At 32.9% G+C, this 20072-nt stretch overlaps 1 protein-coding gene and 1 long non-coding RNA gene across 2 annotated transcripts; one reads left to right on the top strand and one right to left on the bottom strand.

Moving 5' to 3' along the window:
- Positions 1–8801: 8801 nt before the first annotated feature.
- Positions 8802–17467, bottom strand: LOC139786308 (very long chain fatty acid elongase AAEL008004). Its single transcript, XM_071725479.1, has 4 exons — positions 17248–17467; positions 11337–11588; positions 11013–11256; positions 8802–10609 (listed from the first exon to the last, which is right to left on the bottom strand). The coding sequence occupies exons 2-4, from the start codon at positions 11586–11588 to the stop codon at positions 10131–10133; spliced, it is 975 nt and encodes a 324-aa protein (XP_071581580.1). The 5' UTR covers positions 17248–17467; the 3' UTR covers positions 8802–10130.
- Positions 17444–18223, top strand: LOC139786314 (uncharacterized). The gene is made up of 2 exons (XR_011722247.1): positions 17444–17540; positions 17652–18223. It is a non-coding gene; the product is annotated as an uncharacterized lncRNA (long non-coding RNA).
- The last annotated feature ends 1849 nt before the right edge of the window (positions 18224–20072 follow it).

The raw sequence follows: 20072 nt of genomic DNA, 5'->3' as shown, positions 1-20072 counted from the left end.
AGAAACCTGCTTTCTTTTTATCGTGTCGGTCTATTACCATACACCTATATCGTCAAGCTAGATGTCTTGATTTATTTGAAAGTTTAGGTCAGGATCTCAGTATATTTCAGGATTGCAAATCTTTATCTTATTGTTAGAAAAATACAAAATAAGAGAAGTAAAGGCTATAAGAGTCAGACGCAGATCTCCGTGCGTAATATCAGAAATAACTGATTTATTGGTCGTTGTAATTTACATCGATCCGTACGTTTCGGCTCAACTTTGAGCCATCCTCAGCGGTATAAATTAAAATAATATATTAAACGTTCTCCGTACCATATGGTATTATACCGCTGAGGATAGCACAAAGTTGAGCCGAAACGTACGGATCGATGCATGTAAATCACAACGACCAATAAATCAGTTATTTCTGATATCACGCACGGAGATCTGCGTCTGACTCTTATAGCCTTTACTTCTCTTATTTTAATTTCGAGGGTCCTCATACTATTTTGAAAAATACAAAATTTGACAAATCTAAAAATAGATCCAGCATGTACATACAATGCTCTAATAGTCTCTCATCTCTAACAAATATATCTTCCTCTTTTAAATTATTTACAGTATATGCACTTACAATCGGCGTTATATATAGAACTTTTCTTTTCTCTCCGCAAAAATATTACGTTGTCGTGCATATCTCATCTAGCATGACATAATTTTACACCCGTGGGGGATATAATTAAATTTATATTATTTATAAGCGATAAGGAAGAAATATGAGCAAAAATTTAAAATTTTAATCTCATTTTGTATTAAAATAAATGATGATTTATGTGTAACTAGTTAAAAAGCATAAATCAAAACCGGATATGATTAATCAAACGATCGGTATACTTGTGCGCATGCATACGTAATTAAGGATCTTGAGTGATCAAGATTTATTGAATGTTTAATTTTAATCACTCGCAATTTGTAATGACTTCAATATTTTTATACGAGAATTTACGACTGTAATTTAGAATGCGCAGAATTAAAATAGTTTTTAATATTTTATGCCTAATGGGCAAAAGTCGAGAGTCGAAAAAGTTCATTCATTCAAAACATGAGGTCGGCTGTAAAGTCCTCAGGGTTAACTCGCGAATCCGACTTCGTAACACCGTGACTTCTCTTCTAAGTGCGCAAGTTCGCCGGCCTCAAGTTCGCCGCGGGATCGCGTCAGAGAAGAAAGTGAGTAAATGGACCGGAATGGGAGCGATTCCGGTTATCTTCGGAAAGAGAGAGAGAGAAAAAAAAGCGAAGTCGCCGTTCCACGTAACAGTTCCCCCAAAGTTACGCAAGTCACGATGCCGGTCAGGCATGTTGGCATATATCGACGACGGTTATAACGGCGGCGGTCAGCGAAAGCGATCTACTCTGCATGGTCCCCTTCGAGAGCTGGGCCGCGGGATGCTGGCCGTTCGCGCGTTATTCCGACGGAAATCGATTTTCCCCACGGCCTTAGAACGGCGATTCTTCATCCTGACCCTCGTATCTCGAGTGATTAGGAAATTCCATCCGCGGCCAGCGGATCCCCTTCCGTCCCAACAAACGTATTCTTGCATGTAAACATTTCTCCTTGTTTTATTTTCTGCTCTCTTTTCTCTCACATGACGAACGATTCGATATTTCTAACATACGCAAGTGTCTCTTTCCGATTTTGACAAGTAGTATACGACCAGTGAAAACAAGTGTATTTTTTACAAATCTTTTCTCGCATAAGATAAACCTCTTCAGAGAGATCGACTTTGATATTTCTAAGCGAGTCAAAATCAGAGCGAAACACTCGAGTACCTTACCGTGCAAGATCTAGTTCACGCCGATCCAAGAAACAATGCCGTATGTTACGTTTCGAAGCCTGTATCTGTATCTATATACGAACGCGACGTGATTGCACGGCGCTCAACAAATCCCATCACAAATCGCTTTTCTCGCGCTCCCGTTCTGAAATATTTCGAAGCACTTTGCAGATTTGACGCACGTTCCCTTCGTGACCGGCCTGTCTCGCGCAATATCGCGTTACTGGCTCGTAGATTTGGCAGTGCGAGGTGACGTTCCCCGGGATCTTGCTTACTATGAAAATTAACGTGTACGACGTACGCGCGTCGTTTTCCGTTGAATTTTGTTTTCGTGCCGATGCCGCGATGGAAGACGACGGGATCGTCGCGACGGACATGGACAATACGCGGCATTCTTAGTTGTCAATATTTTCGATGACATCATGAATAATGAAATTCTCAATAATTTCAAGGAACAGCGACGCTTTTGTTTGCACGAAACGTCACCGCGTCCACGTGTTTACAATGATCAATGTGAGATATATTCATAAAGGCTCGACCATCTTTACACATGCTAAAACGCGCGTTCGTACACCTGCATTCCTTAGAATCGCATTAATGATATTTGCGTGACAATCTACTTACGCAGATGACGTTGCATATTTTACATTTCTTTGCATTTTTCCGAAAATTCGCCGAAGTGGTCCACTTTAATGGTCAGAATTTCCTGGTAGTCAAAACAGAGACGTACATATAAAACATATACACATAATATAATCTAACTATATATTTTCTCTCTCTCTTTCTCTCTCTCATTTCTTAATTAGAGAAGACAGAATAATTATTAATTTATAATTAATAATTAAAAAAAAATATATATTGGATATTATCAGACAGAATAAACACGCTCGAAAATGTGAAGCGTTTATCATATTTTGGCAAATATCATCTCTTGTAGATTTTCGTTGAACAGCTTGTAAAAACTAATGCTCTTCTCCATAAAGAGAAAACATTTTAACATTATTTCTGTGTTTTTTTTTCAATTCTGATACGATATAGAGAGTGTACAAATGATTTATTAGCATGTATTTTGGTTATAGATGATTTATTTGCAACTGTTTCTTAATTACTTTATTGTTTTAGTTATTTTTAAGTATTTTATTTTAATGAGAAAAATTAAACAAGAAATAAATGTTGTTCTCTATAACATTATTTTTATTTTTTTCCGTTTCCATATTTTTCTTGTCTTGATATTTAAATCAAGTTTTTCCTTGATATTTGAATCATTGATCGGACTACGATCTGTTTAACTGCACACAACTTACAATCAGTGGATATTTAGCTTCAATTATGACTGTAAAAACTGCTGATCGCTGTCAGTGAGACTACGCATTCATTTTATTTCTCGGACATGATAACTCGCCGATGCTCGATTGCACTAACTCTTGAAGTGAAGTCATAACGCTAATTTTTTTCTAAATATTTATCCATTTGCTATGTAATCAGTGTATTTTTTATTGAAAGATGCAATCTGCTCTTGGAATTTATTCCAGACGTCACTAATGCGCAGGTAGATAAATGCAAATTTCTCTACGCACATCGACATGCGATATAGAAGAAGTGTGAAAAGCTACTAGAGTGTTTTAATCATATTCTACAATCTCACACTTTATGTGGTCACAATATCATCATTCACATTGAATGCTTATCTGGATATAAAACTAAGTGTTTGATTGTTACACAGAAAAAAAAAGAAGTGTTAAGTCAAAAATCACTCAAATTAACGCATTCATTATTTCGTACATATGCAACAATCGTCTTACAAAAGTTCCAACTTTTTATTTCAACATTTTTTCTTAGTTGAAATATGTAAAGTGACTTTATTCAAGCAAGTTTTCTTCGTTTAACGCAATATAATCTCATTTCAAGAGTTTCACGTTGAAACTAAAGATGTTTTTAAAACAAGAATATTCTTCTTATTTCTGTGTATCAGCAGTTATTTTGCGATGTTTATTTTTAATATAATTCTTTTACAGTTATGGCAAATGGATTCTGATTATTTAAAGAAATAGAAAAGATGGATGAGTTGAACAAATCGGGTATTGCGTTAAAGTCCGTAGATAATTTTTAGATAAGCTAATATTTGTTACTGCTAGAAACCAATAATGCCAATAATACCATTTATTTTTATGCTTTATAATAAATTTTATCAATATTTAAAAAATATTATATTATCAATACATTACATACAGATATATCACATTACATTGAATATTGAAATATTAATTGATATTCAAATATCAATATTAATTTGTCAAGATTAAATCTTTATAAAAATGTAAAAATAAAAATGTTATATCAAAATTTTCAAAAAAATTGTTACGGTGGTTTAAGATTTTTCGCATAGAATCTTTATAAAATTCTACTGATGAGAGACATTAAAGAATGGACCGTTTTGTAAAAATTTTAGAACATCAATATCGATTTAAAAAAGTGCGTGGCGTGTACAGTTACTTTCCAATTAAACATGTCCAAGATGAAAAGAAGATATTTTTTTATTTATGAGTTTACACGATGAGCCTTTACATAGCATTTGCGTTTTTATTAACGTTAACTTAGTGCTTGTGAATGCTGTTTACTGAGCAAATGTTTGAAAGATATGCACGTACCTGAATTCTAAGAAACTTTGAATATTTATTTATATCTTTTTTGTAATAAACGAACATGATGAGAATTACTACTTTTGTATTTTATGTATTTTATGTAAGAATAATTTATAGAAAATCACACACACACAATTGTGGTTTTATGGATTATGACACAAGCTTCATCATACTGACGACAAACGTTTGCTCTATATGTTAAATCATTTGTTTAACGTTGTAAGAAAAAATATAATTAAATAAAGTAAGTAGAAAATTACTTCCTGCAAAGATAGTATAGGAATAGTATAGGACATCACTTTTTAAAATATACATAAAGAAGTTTAAATTTAATTTTAATTTTTTTATCATATTTATAAAACGAACTAAGAAAATAGTTTTGTGTTTAAGAAAATCTCGTTATATGTGCTCTATATTTAAACACGTTGAGAGATCTTGCTTCTATAAACTGCTCGGCGATATACCGTACAGTGCGGTAGCGGTACTTCTTAACTCGGTTAAAATCTTTACATTACCTAGTTTTAGACTATTAAATCTTTTTTTAATAAAACATATACGCGGTTTTAGAAATCGCTCTTTATCTGTTCAAATATGTCTTTGAATTAGAAATGCGTTCGAGAAAAATATTAGAAGTAATATTCATATAATGTAAGCTTATTTAATAAAGTTTATTTAATGCTTTCTTTAATTTTCAGCGGTTTGACATATGCAAAATGGTATTTTTAAAAGATATAAAAGTATAATATATACCTATTATAATTTTTATAGCGTGACTATTTTGTGTTCTCGTAAATGAGAACGGTAATAAAATTATTAAAATGTAATACAATACATTGAGATTATATATTAAGTATTTTTTACACGCGATTAAACTCTTAATTTTATTATAAATTTCTTAACTAATACTTGCTATCTAGATTTTTTTAGAAAATATTGCATGTGATATTGAAGTAACACGAAAGATCTTTTTTTCTATGTTTTTCCAATCCTTTCTTTTATGTAAGCAAGTATAGCAGTTTGCATAATGATATCTCACTGTAATCCTCATAATACAAGAGCATTTATAAATTTTTGTAGATGTAAATCTGCATGTATTCGCAACTATTGAACCATTTAAAATCAATTTTATAAAACATTTTTATAAACATGTTTATAAAAACATGTTTATAAAAACTAAAAACATGGTTCTAAAAACGGAAACATTGTTCTACAAAATTGATTTTAAATGGTGTTTTTTTATAAAATATGCAAAGAATAGTTTTGAAGTTATATGCAAATCGCGAATACATGCAGATTTACATTTACAAAAACTTATAAATGTTGTTTTTGTATTATGAGGATGACGATGAGATATATCATTATGCAAACTGCTATACTTTCTACATTCTCGAATAAAAAGATGGTACAGGTGTGTATCTTTCGCAAATTATAGTAAGGTAATATCGAAGATCTTTTGCCGTACGTTTCTCCGATTATTTCTCTTATATAAAAATACAAAAACGTGTTTAGGAAAATAGGAACAAAATTTGTAAAACAGATTTTAAATTAAAATTTTTAATGAAATACAAAAATATTTTTCAAGTTATATGTGAATTGCGAACACACTTATGTTTATAAACATTTATGAATGCTGTTCTTGCGTCATTGCAAGGATTGTTTCGGTGAGATTACACAACTGCTATACTTGCTACAGTCCCGGCTAAAAAGATAGCACAAGTGTATTATCTTTAATTATATTTTTAATTATAATTTTTCGATGTTACATTCATAATATCATCAATGTTACGAATGCTGGTTAAAATACTGTGTGCTATTTTTTTTGTGTGTTGGTGAGTGTAGACATATATATATTTCTAGATTTATTTTTGTGGTTATACATTTCCACTCCATCGACAGCGATAGCTAATAGTTTTTATAAAGTAGGCCAAATTAAAATGAAAAATGAATAATTCATTAATTTTGTTTTTATTAGAAATTGTTAAGATTTGCGAGTTACATTCGATTATATTTCCTGTATTCTCTTTATGCCATAAACTATTGAAATAAATTTTTATCTAAGAAATTCTTTTTTTTCCATACAGTTACAATTCGCAGAATTTAATACGTGAATTTAATTTTGAGTTTGCAGGCACTTGCCTTTGCAATAGCTATCAACATCAAAACGCAGGTGTGAAAGATAATTATTACAAGAAAATTGCTATCAATTGCTTAATACATCGTCGTAACAAGATCGCGTACTTCTCAATATATAATCTTATTCGTGTATTGTATAATTAGAGCTTAATTGTTTATAACGATACTTCCACGTTCCAATCGTGTAATGAAAATCGTGTAATAAGCGTCGCGCGCTTTTTCGGGCTTTCCGAGAAAAAATGATTAGATATAATCATATATGATTATATCTGGTATATATATAATTATATATATAATTGTATATGTTTTTATATGGGGTCATATCTAATTATACATGGTCTCATGTGCAATCAGTGGACCCATATACAACCAGATATAGCATCATATCTAATTGTATATAAATGTATGTGAAGCCAGATATAATAATATGTGAGTAGTGCACCCTATATATAACTAAGTATACAATGCAGTCACATATAGCCAGATGTATTCATGTGACTAATCTGGACCTATATACAGCCAGATATAGCACTATATCTGTATAGATATAGATTCGCAAGTCAACAGATATAATCCTGTGTGGCTAGTCCAGCCCATATACAATTATATATATATATTACAATATTATTTATTCAATCACATATAGCCAGCAATATTCATGTGGTTTACTATGGTATTACCATATAATAGATTTATTGCCGTTAATGCATGGAATGCACCGCGGCAAATACTCGATCTATGGATGATGCATCCCGTATACCGATGCATATGAATTATTTAAACGGAACGCGGCCGGTTACATATACACTCGGTGGCTGCTTTAAGCCGCGTCTTGCGAGACTTTCACCGTTCGTTTACTTTCACCATTGAAAATTTAGCACCGTCTATTTCGCCCATTCTCAGCAGAGGCGCGCGCGATTAGGCTGTTTTTGTTTCGCAGCGAGAATTCGGTTATATTGCGATCTGGGATAATCAGCAAATTGCTCATCCAACGGGTTTAAAAGCCGGTATTTTTTTTTTACCGTTAACCGTCTGAGGTGCTTCTGATTATTTGCACGAGCAGTACGAATTTCTCCAAGTTCTCGATATTTTAGGGGTATTATAGTGAATTGATGTTCATCACGCTTTGATACCTGCATTAATTACATGCTTTTTCTGTACTACATTGTTACTTGTTACTGTTGTACTTATTAATTAAGCTTACGTAATAATTAATTGGATTGGATTGGATTTATGTATATGTATATTTTATTAACTAACTTTACGTTAAAAATTCCCTTATATGATTGAGAATCTTGAACGGATTTCCAAAATTTTAAATGGTAAATTAAATGCGATAAAGATTAAATACTAACGATATAAACTATTATAAATTTAAGGTATAGTTATTGCAAATTATTATTAAAAATTATTAAAAATTAATTGCTGCACAACGAAATCTGCACGATACTCTATGCGACTAAAGTGTAGGTATATTATAATAAAATAGAAAAAGATATTAAAGAAGTACTCTTTTTTTTTCCAACGCATGCATATATATTTCGTTAGTTTTGTCTTTAATATATTTTATTACAAATCTTACAAAAGATAACAGATTAAAGAACATTGTAGTTGTTACTTCATAGAATTTCATAAACATTTTACAACTCAATGATATTGAACTCAATGACTTATCTATAAGAATTCTTATAGATAAGTCATTGATCTTAATATTATTATCTTTCTACCAATTTTTTCATTTAACATTAAACTAGAAATTAAAAATTGATATCAATAATTTTTTCTTTATAACAATCTTCTTATTTTAAAATAGGTACAAAACACGTTTTGTTAGTCTCTTTTCTATTTCGATCTCTAAAAAAAAAAGATATAAATATTTTCTATTATCAACAGTGTGTCAATCTTAACATTCATTACCTGATATTGGTATATATGTGACCATGTTTCTTTTTGCTTGCTTTTGCGCAAGCTACAGTCGATCACCTGACCTACGGATGATCGAAAAGAAAATTTAAAATAAATATCAGCAGCAGTTCAATGTCCAAGAAGAATATTTTAAGTGGTGGTTTTTACACTATAACGTGTAAGACTATTTCGAAATACTATTTTAAATATTAAATTCGATTTGACAGTATTGTAATATTAAATTTGCAATAAGATATTTATATAGAATGTGTCAAAAAACATGGTTTAATCTAAAAGAAGACGATTTTTTTATTTTATTTATTTTTTATTTAAACAGCAGCTATTTTTATATTATATTGACAAGAGGAAATTATAAAAATACAGATTTCTTTGCAAGCGTTTACAATTTGTTGAAGACCATATACGTTATCTTATTTTATTATTTATTATTTATGCAAAAGATATGACGAAGGAAAATTTTGAGTTTTATATTAAACGTTGCTTCTTGTGTGTGTGTGTGTGTGTGTGTGTGTGTGTGTGAGTGTGTGTAAAAAATAAAATTAACATAGTTAATTCTTAGTATAATTAATTCTGAAAATTATTATATGTATATATTATATAGTTTATCACAACGAATATGTTTATGGAAGTATTAAAATATCTAACAGAATATATAAAATAAAAACAGATTGCCTGATTGTCGGAAATAGGATTATAGATAAAACTAAAAGATTTTTTAATCCTAAAAATTTAATGATGTAAAGTAATAATAAATAAATATGTATGTTCCAAACATACAGTAAATATGTAAGTCCTTACTTTAAATTAATAAATTTGTCTCTGCCGTATTCGGATTTTGTATTACACCATCGTTGTTGCTTTTCGTTGTTAGTCAAAATTATAATAACCATGATTTCATTAAATATTCCTTTTTATACAAAATAAATATTCTTTTTTATTCTTTCGATATGAAACGCGGCAAGAGTTCGATACGTTACTACTCTATTTTTGAAAGAGGGAGAAAGGGGGACATGAGCAAACGCAGATTTAATTCTTACGCGGTCTATATAAATATTCATAAAAATCACTCCTTTAAAAGCCACCTCTTTCGAAAGAAATGTATAATCTATAAAAAAATGAGCTTCGGTTCGGTTCCTAACTGGAAAGTTCATTTTTTGGCAATTTCGCTTCAGTTCGGTTCCTAACTGGAAAGATCATTTTGGCAATTTCGTTACAGTCTGTTTTCGCTCTTCGATAAACTAGCAAACTTACACGAAGTGTAAGTATAATATACACATTCATACATGTACATCCGTTCATACATATAATATACATACATAGAAAGTGCATATTCATTTATACGCGTAAAAAAACTTCGCCGCGAAGCACCCAGAAGGAACACCAAAAGACCAGACTTTCAGAAATTCCGGTAGGCGTTCAACGCGCTCCTCCTCTCATTTTTCATTTCTTTTAATATCTTCTATCTATTTAATGGACTACTTTTATTCGATCACGCCGTGAGGATAGCGACTGCAGTGGTGCAATGTGGCGAAGTGCTCTAAATGATTCGCAGTGTAATGTACGCTCGATACACGATTGAAGTCTCTTTGAATTGGGGGCGGGGCTTCTTATATTATTCATCAAAGCCTCGATTGTCGATGAACACGCGATTTCTGAGGCCGCTGTCCGAGATGTAACCGGTGGCCATTTTGTATTGATTTGCGTATATCACGCCCTTTTCGTTGCCGTTCTCCTTGATGCCATTTCTGTGCTCAATCTGCTCTTTCTTATCGTCCTTTTGCTTGCCTGACGCGTCCTTCAAACGCTTCTTCTTGTACGCTTCGTTGTAGAAGTTGCGGAAGAGGAAATAAAACATAACGGCGTGCATGCCGATCCACCAAACGAAAGCCTTCGGGTAATTGCAATCGATGAAAAGCAGCTGGAACGCATGGACCATCACGAGGACGAATTGGATCATTTGTAAGGTGGTCAGATATTTCTTCCACCACAGATATGGCTGTATTTGCGGCCCAAGCGCTGCCAGGAGATAGTACGAGTACATTATGATGTGTACGAAGGTGTTCAGAAAACCAAAGAAGGTGCTGTGGCCACCTACAAGAAATAAAAATCATCAGTATTTTATAGACAGGTTGCGTTTTATCAATTAACAGATGAATATGTAATATCTTATAAAATCCGTCGCAAGTTGATCCACACAGAAAACTCGAGCTATATAATTGTTATTATGTTATAATTATTTTAAAGAAAATAAAAAGCAAATTTTAAATAAACTAAACATATAAAAAGCTCTCTGATGGGTTAATTATCACAACACAAATATCAAACTAATCTCGCTAAATTTGAATTCACATTTTGCATATTTGCGAAATAAAATGTGTAAATATTTTATATCGAGAGATAATAGTAAAAGCCCATATATATCGACTCGAATTTCAAGAAGATTGATATTAATCGATTGCGCTCTGCTAATGAAAGATAGAGATTGTATGCTTACCGGGGGTGAATTTAACTCCGAACCAAACAGACATGGGCATGCAGCCGTGATGGATGACATGGAGAGTGGTAATGTGATCGTTCTTCTTTCTCAACACAAAGAAGATCGTGTCCGTGAACTCCATGAACTTTGAGATGTAGTACCACCAGGAACCTCGTGCCATTCGCAGCGCTATCGGATCGTTTGAGTAATCGACCGGCTGACACCTGAAGGAGTAATGTCCCCCCCAGCCTCCGCCCAGACTCTACGAACACGAGAGAAAAAGGATAAGGTTATCTCGATGAGTTTCTTCTGCATTTTGTGCAGAGTCGCTTGGCAACTTACTTCGTTGAACAACCACGTGGAGAATATTACTTGAAAGAGATTGTACCATATCATCACTCTTCTGAGATCAAAGGGTTTTCGATTCTCCATCAGTTTCGGTCCCAAGACCTTAACGAAATAGGCATAGAACAAGCAGATCGCCAATGTGGGAAACGGGCCGCTCATCATCGACCAATCGTTGACCCTCGGATCGCTTTTATTGTCCATCAGGTCTCGGTAACCATCGTAAATCAATCGCACTAATTGCGCCATCTAAAATCAAAGTGGTATTTTTGTCACTATTGTGTTACTTCTTATTAAGGCGAAGTCGTTTATGATCATATAGTATAATGCGCTTTATGTCATTCTGTCTCGTTATAAAACTGATGAGGTTTTATGGTAGAGGAAAACAGTATCGTTATGGTTTAATTGATATTATTATATAAAAGTCTACCGATTATTATAGATATCGTTCTAGATAAATGGTTATATTTGTTGCTTGAGCAACGCGATTTATAATAAGTGTACGGTTCAAGTAACACTTGTTGCAAAACTAGGAAATGTAGAAGTCGTCAGGATCATACTTCTTTATATTATGTAATTGATTATCATCGATAAGCTTGTCAAGTTTGATGTCTACTATGGGATTATGACAAAGACAATTAGAAGAGATCTAAAGTGTGATGTCTACTATGAGTTTATGGCACAGACAATTAGAAGAGATCTAAAGTGTTTATTTTGAATGTTACGTTAGAATACCGGTCGTAGCCTAATAATTAAAGTAAGGATCTAAATATAACAAACATTGCTGCATACATCTAATTTTAAATTAAGAAAAAAAAATGTTTAAATTATATTAAACCAGAACAAGAGAGAGCATCTGCGTGCTCGCAATCATTTCAATTAGATCCTGCTTTTCAATCTTGTATCGGCCGTACTTAATAATACAAAAAGATATGAATATGTTGAAAATTTTTTCAAAGACAGACACTTAATGAAATAAAAATTTCTAAAATCAGTTACATTTGAAACATTGAGAATCCTGATAAAAGCAGTTCTTCTTCTTCTGTTTATAATGTTTATATCATAAATGGGAACATGGTTACTCAGAAAGAACAGATGACTCAGAACTCAGAATTAACTGCACATTGTTATCGCGATTTGTATTTTTTAAAGTATTCTCACGAGATAGGCCGTGAAACGCGCAACGAGAACAAAGGGAACAGATGGTGCACCACAACGCACTCGCTTGATTTGAATCGCGAGGCACGCGACTCGATCTCGATCTGCGGCACGCTCAACGCAAAGTTTCGAGGATTTATGGATTGCCACGTTTCACCTTGGAAGGTTAAACCACTTCTCCTTTCACCTGATTAAAGCAGATCAGAAACTAACCAGTGATCTAAATGGTTTATCCAGGAGCGCGGAAACCCGCCTTTGCCACTGCTCTCCCCGCTTGTCTTCGCGATCTTTGCTTCTATCGGTAATAGCTAATACGGATCTTATTTTTCAACCTTGAGAAAATGTTAACGTAAAAGGCGGCGTTGGATTTCGCCTGGCTTTTGTAATTCGTCGCGATAGTTGTGAAGATAAATTTTGCAAAACGTGACTTTTTTTTGTTTAAATGTTCCCGAAATTGCCATAAATCCCGTGTGGGAGGGATGTAAAAGATTCTGTTATTTTTGCAGAAAATTATCGCGTGGAAGTAAAAGGAAAAATACTTATTTGCACCGGAAAAGAGACAGAAAAATGTGCCTGGAAAAATAATTGCGTGGAAGTCGAAGGAGCTTCATTATCTTCGTTTTTTTATTACGTAATAAAAAATGATGACAATTCACTTTGTGACATATCAGATTTTACCGTTTCGACATTCATTATTTTGCAACATAGCATTTCAAAGTAATCATCGCGAATAATTTTATTTAATTAACATTATTATATGCCTAGCACGCAATTTCATATGTTCTGTGAAAATTGCACTATGATATATATGTAAATGATTCTATCTCATCAAATGTGGTACACAATGTTCAGTGGGCGATACTTTTGACGCCATTAAATATGTCAATATTTGACTTTCGTCTCTATGACATAAAAGCTGCGACTAAACATATATGTTTCTACAGTAGCAATGTTGGAACAGGCATTGATCGTCTGTTTGCGTTTTAGTAATATTTTTCAAGATATGTCAAATAGATATTCTACTAATTACAAATTCTTTAAGCAACCTAGAATGGAATAGATCTTCTTTCGATGAAAATATCGAGACGTCAGAGGTCTTTGAGTAATTAGCGGGTGAAGATAAAGGATTTTTTTTCTAAGTTCGAGAATAATTCAGTTAAACAAATGGAATTTAATCTCAGTTTTTTATCATAAGAATAAGTCGCTTTAAAAATTGGAAAATTGTACTTAAATAATGAACTTCGTCGAGCTTTGTCACTTCTCTAGTAATACAACAGCACTGCGAAAAAAATAATTTTGAGTGGCAAGTTATAACCATAACACTAAAGATTTAATGTTCACTGAGAAAGATAATTTTTTTTACTGTTGCAACTTTATTGTAACAAGATAACAAAGTTGGTGGACGGAAATTGTCAAATATATTTGCAAGCCATATTTTTTGCGATTTAGCAATTCGGTGCAGAACTAATGGCTGGTGCATTTTATTTCGAAACCAGTCGATCTAGTTCCCTTTGCCGATTCGATTCCGTCACGTCTTAAACAGCATACCGTACTTGCCAGTCTCCCGGTTAATTGAGGTGCTCTTCTCTCAATCGAGGGTAGCCAGAGACGCGAAAACGGCCCGTTCCCGTGTACTTCGCGATTCCCGACTTCCACGAAAACAAAACCCATTATTCTGGACGAAAAAACGACTAACAACAGCGCCGCGCGTGACTCGCACAAGTCCGCGGTCGCGGATTTCGCAACCCGCGTGCTCGCAGCAGAAAGGAAAAGTCGCCGTCTCGTTAAAGACTACATGCGACTGAGAACTCGTTTCTCGCCGCGGAAAAATGCGGTCCCTTACACGCGTTCGCAGTCGTATCGATACTCGTCTCGCAATCCTGCTCGCTCCTCCGTTCCGCCGCGTTAATAGAGTCGACCTGCACTTGCAGCAATACGGCGACTCTACTGCGAACTTAATCCCGAACGTTCGATATGTGCCGACGACGGCGACGGAGCTTATCTCTAATCATACGTAGTGTGCCCGATGCGTCAAGCGGACTCTCCAGTTGAGAGATTGAAATGATCCTTTCCTTAAGATGTTACGATATTTAACCATAATCAATCATGAGCGCAGATAATTTTTTTTTATATCTCGTAAAAGTATTATCGAAGAGATATGCGTGTGTTGCACAAAGTCGCTGCAGTGACATGCGTTAACGCAATTGGGACAGTTTTTATTATCACATCTCGCATAAAGTGATTTTTGTGCAACTTATACGATCTTACTTTCTTCGTGAGTGTAATATTAACGAATTTTCTTGATTATAGGTTGCCCTTACGTTGTATAAGTGATCTAATGTAAGAAATAGTACCGTGTTGCGCTACCGTTAACCCGCTCGTCGTAAAATACTTTGATTCGCAAAACGTCTCGGAAACGTTTTCCGCGATCGAACGTTACGGCCAATTTTCTGGGCAATTATGTGTATCCTAAAACCGTGTTTGTTCGATTGTACGAATAATTTTTATCTCATCACAAGTCAGCGAGACGCGTAACATAGAATTTGCAAACATGTTTCGACATACGGTCGTAAATCATGTCGAAAAATACGGTAATCATCATGGAATTTCCATGACATCGTCATCGACGACTGCATCCTTCTTGAACGCACACGTGCCGGATGAGATTTTTCTTCTCCGTCATTCACAGGAAGTTTTCTTGAATTCACATCTCGTGCAATGTAAATTGTCCCCGGGTATTTTTGCCGAGCAATGACGCGAACTTTGACTTTTGAACGAAAAAAAAAAAAGAGGAAGTGAATAATGGATTTGCGATATAAAGCTCGGCGTTCGGCTCGTGAGGCAATCACGAGCTAAGCCTGCTATTTGCTTGACGAGTCAGGCGCATCCTCCCGCATGTATTTGATAACGAAAGTGAGCTGCGACACCTTTGAGCTGTTCTTACGGCATGCGCCCACGATGTCGGGTAACGTGCGTGATCGCGTGCCTGCGTATGTTCATACGGGCACACGTATTTTAATTCGCTTTTAATTAATGCGCAACGTATCTATGTCTGTGCAACGGAATTCGCCCGACCTTAAGGAACGAAGAAAAATATTTTCTCAAGCGCGCTAATGTGCCGTAGAAGAAATCTGTGAAGGACGAACGAGTTCTGTGTTGGCGTGCAGAACAAAGTGCGATATTTCCGAGATCAAAAGTCAAGAGTTTTCCGGAAGAAATTTAAAAATATGTACATCTGCAACTTGATTTGGAGGGAAGTCGTTTTGTGCGTGATATCTAAGAAAATTAAATATAATTATTAATTATGTTTAATTAAATAATTATCAATATAATTATTAATTATATTTAATTAAAATATTATTGTTAAGAAATTAATTAGCGACGTGTGACGGAGATGAATCGTCAATCGATATGCTAAAAATAAAAAGTAAATAGATCATTAATATTTATTAGCTTGAAGATATTTATGAATTAATAATGTCTACAATGTAAGTAGTATACATTTTGTTTGTCTGCTTTACTAAAAATAAATTTTGGCAGCTCTTAAAATGTATATTAAATTATTGTTCTTAATTAAACGCCTCTCGATATTTTTAATCATATGTTTTTACCTTAAACGGTCAATATATCTGACATAAATATTTAACATACAATTTTAATCACGTTTTTTCACTATTTGAGATTACGTATAAATTAATTTATGAGCTTAGGCAAACAAGAAAATATTGATTCAGAAAAACATGAATGAAATTCTTAGGAGATAAATTATAGTTATACAACTAATTGAAAGATATCTCGGAATTAAGTGGAAGTACGCTAATATGACATGAACGACGTTAGAAATTCATTGAGTATCATGCTCGTTTTTGTTATTTATTTTTGATTATACGCAATTCTATACAATTAAAGATCATATTTATATATGATCTTATTTATAGAATGTTAGTGTTTATAATTTTTTGCGCATGTATATATCTATTATATGTATCATCCAGCAAAAATGGATCTACATTGACTAAATTCTAACGTTTCACAGAAAACTCATATTGTTTCTTGAATTACGATGCCTCCGTTTTCTTCTTTTTACATCATAAATGTAAAATTTTTATATTGACTAAATCTTTTTGTATATTTAGTTTTGAAATATGTGATTTTGGGTGATAAGCGTGTTAACTTTGTCAATAAAAAAATAAATATTTTTTTTTATAAATTTACAAATGAAACATTTTTTTTAGTAGAGCTCGAAATAAGAATATTACATTTAGATTTGTAACTTTTGCAACTTTTTCCAAGTATATTTATTAATCCGCTTTTTAATCTGCTTTTTATTATGCATTTTGTACGTGTATACATGAAACAGAAAACAGTCTGTATACTATAAAATCGGTGATCGTTACGGTATGTGCACTCAACATATTAATAATACAGCCAAGAATAATTCACTATCTATCTGCATAACTCGAATGTCACATATGACAAATTGAAACGCACATATTCATTTATTTCAACATTGTATCGATATCTTGTAAAAAAAAAAATCTTTCGTAAAGTATGTTTTTTCAATTTATAAAAAAAAGCATAAATATTCGTAATCGTGCTTATGATCTACCACACGTGGAATATACCGACAATCATTAACTTGTTTAAATGCAGAATCTAAACTTGAATATTTCTCGTGATAATGAATTGTGTAACTGCGCCGTGATAACAACAGTTCGCACGCGGAGCACGTAAATCGTGCTATACTCACTGTGTCACTCTTCGCGTGGTTTTATCGTTGCGAAATCCTCTCGGTGCGAAACAAGCGCGTGCAGAAGTTTCACTGAAGAGACGGTGCTGAATTCGCGAGTGTGACCGTGGTACCGCGACGTATCCGAAAAGGGAAGAGAGAAAAAGAAGAAAGGACAAAATATAAGGTAATTAGATCGTGGCACGAGCAGGTGTGAGGCACCTCTTCCGCGAGGCATCAGTCGACAAACTGAGGCCGCACCGCCATCACGGGGCCTTATATCGTCTCTCATCGAACACCTCCACGAGCGTGTCGTAGGTTACATTTTCTTAATCCATCGCGCTTTCTTACTATCATCCTCGTGGAAGAGTAGATGAGAATGAAGATGCTTCGTTCGTTCATGCGGTTTTATTACTCCGTTGAAGGTGATTCTCGTCAAAACTCTCCCTGAATCGACGATGCAATCATAGCTGTGATACGAAGAATACAAGAGTGTCGGCGAAGGTCTGCGACTTGACGAATTTATTTGGCGACGTGTAAAATTGACAATCGTAGTAATTAAATTAAAGTTTACTTTCATTTGCAGTATTTGCACTATAAACAAGATATATATCGAAATTGAAAGTAATAACAGACCTACATTTATATATATTTTACGGTTTCGTGATCTTTAATATCGATTTGTTACAAGAAAATTCCGATCGAAATTGGAGTAATATATATGTGTACTAATTTATTGTTGTTTCTTGTAACTCAATTTGCTTTCAAGAGAAGGTACTTTGTAAAAAATTTTACTTCACTCATTACCGATTGATTCTGCATAAAATATCATTCTTCTCATGTATATGACCGGTTACTAATTTAATAGAAAATAAATTATTTCGGAATTCTTTCTTTTTAAAATGTATATTCATACGATTGAAGAAAAATATATATTCGTATATGTAAAAATATATGTATATTTGTAAGCCTGGTGACAATAAAAATTTGTGCGCAATACGAAGTATAAAGGAAATTGTTTTTATGTCCGTGAATTGTATCAGTCTATTGTGTCGGTGTGCAGAATTGTGTATTATAAATACATCCTATTGTGTTAGCCTTTGAGAATGTTTAGAATAGGTACTGTTTACAATGTACTTAATCTACTAAGTCTATTCTGTAGTTATTACGAGAATGTTCGCGTGACTCTCAATCTAATTACCTCATCCTTGATGCGGCTTTGCGCATCAGAAAACTATATTCGAACAAACAAAATTTATGATGGAGCATTGATGAAATTTTGATGCAAATATCCTATTTGTATCATCGATAATATCTAAGAATATTTAATTATATTGTCGACATATTAATCTTTTAAATGTAAGATAGATGTTCGAGTTAAAGATACTTATTTATTTTGCGTGAGTATGTTTTAAAAAGAAAATTAATTTTAAACTATTTAATATTATATATATATATAAATTATTTTTTAAAAATAATTTAAGTTAAATACATAAATGTTGTACATAAATAACATGCATTAACATGCATATAATAGGCATTAATAATTTGTATAATTTGAATAAAATTTTAAATTAATTTGCTGAATAATATTAGTTTTATGATTTTTATCGATACTTTGTTTTATATAAAAATTGGCGAATGAATTTAATTACTTTTGAGCAAATTGCTTTGTATTTACGTATTATACTTGATTTTGCGCATAATACTTGCTTTTGGTGACTTTTCTTAGGACCAAGTGACCAAGCACTTTTTGCGTGCAATTTTGCATACTTATCAAGGATGATTGCCCAATTTTTGTCGAAAACAAGTCATGATATGCATACAATACGTCCAATAGAATTCCCGCAGACTAAAATCTCTTATTTCTTATTCTTTACAAATGCTATTAATGATCTTTCGTAAAGATTGTATCAATGCACAATTTATTCTTTACGTGCCGATAATAAAAAGTATATAAAGTGACATTGAATGCGTTCTATCGTGATTTATGCACTATTTATCCGGCGAACGTATTCAATTACGGTTAAATTAGAATATGATGCAATACTTTAACTTGGAATAGTACCATTTAAGTATAATTCCCTTTTGCGCGATTAATTTTCATGAAGCATATATAAATATATATATATATATAGTACCATATAACGTTGCATCTTTGATTACAATTGTTATCAAATGCTGTTATATTGTTATCTGAAACAAATAATTACATAGCGCTACTTTGTGCAAATAAAAATATTTACGAGCTTTTTATTGCACTTCCTAATACCTTCTTCAATGTCACTTAATCATTAATGCACTTGTGATTGACTTTCGATTTCCATTTAGCATGTTATTTTTTCCGCTGTCGTACACATTATGAATATCGTACTCATGTTTTATAAACTATGGTCTTCATATTGTCTTTATATTATACTATATATATACATACACACACTAATAGTCTGCATCGAGATAACAGTTATAACAAGGAAAAAAATACATATAATACTAATAATAATAGAATATATATATTTCTTATAATAAACGTTTCTAAAGATGATAATAGTGCACGGTAATTTGATGAATAATACGCTCTTTTATTTTCCACTTTTCGAATGAATCACAGTTTATTAGGCGAGAACGACGCAATACGATGAAATCGTATTCTTTGTAATTTTCCGTAGATTCTTGAATATATTGACTTTTTTTGCCGTAACATAAAGTGGACGATGAACTCAATTAAAAAATACGGAAGTCTCGGTAATATGGTAATAAAGGAACAGAGATAAATTGAGATATCAAGTAATTCTGAAGTGATGACACAATTTACATATGTCTCAATTTTAATATTGGAATTTCCA

Source organism: Temnothorax nylanderi, unplaced genomic scaffold, assembly GCF_030848795.1.
Source record: "Temnothorax nylanderi isolate EJ_2023f unplaced genomic scaffold, tnyl_v1.0 TNYL_tig0009_pilon, whole genome shotgun sequence".
Taxonomy (NCBI): Eukaryota; Metazoa; Arthropoda; class Insecta; order Hymenoptera; family Formicidae; genus Temnothorax; species Temnothorax nylanderi.
Note: the sequence above shows the minus strand (reverse complement) of the source record. Positions and strands in the feature narration are given on the sequence as shown.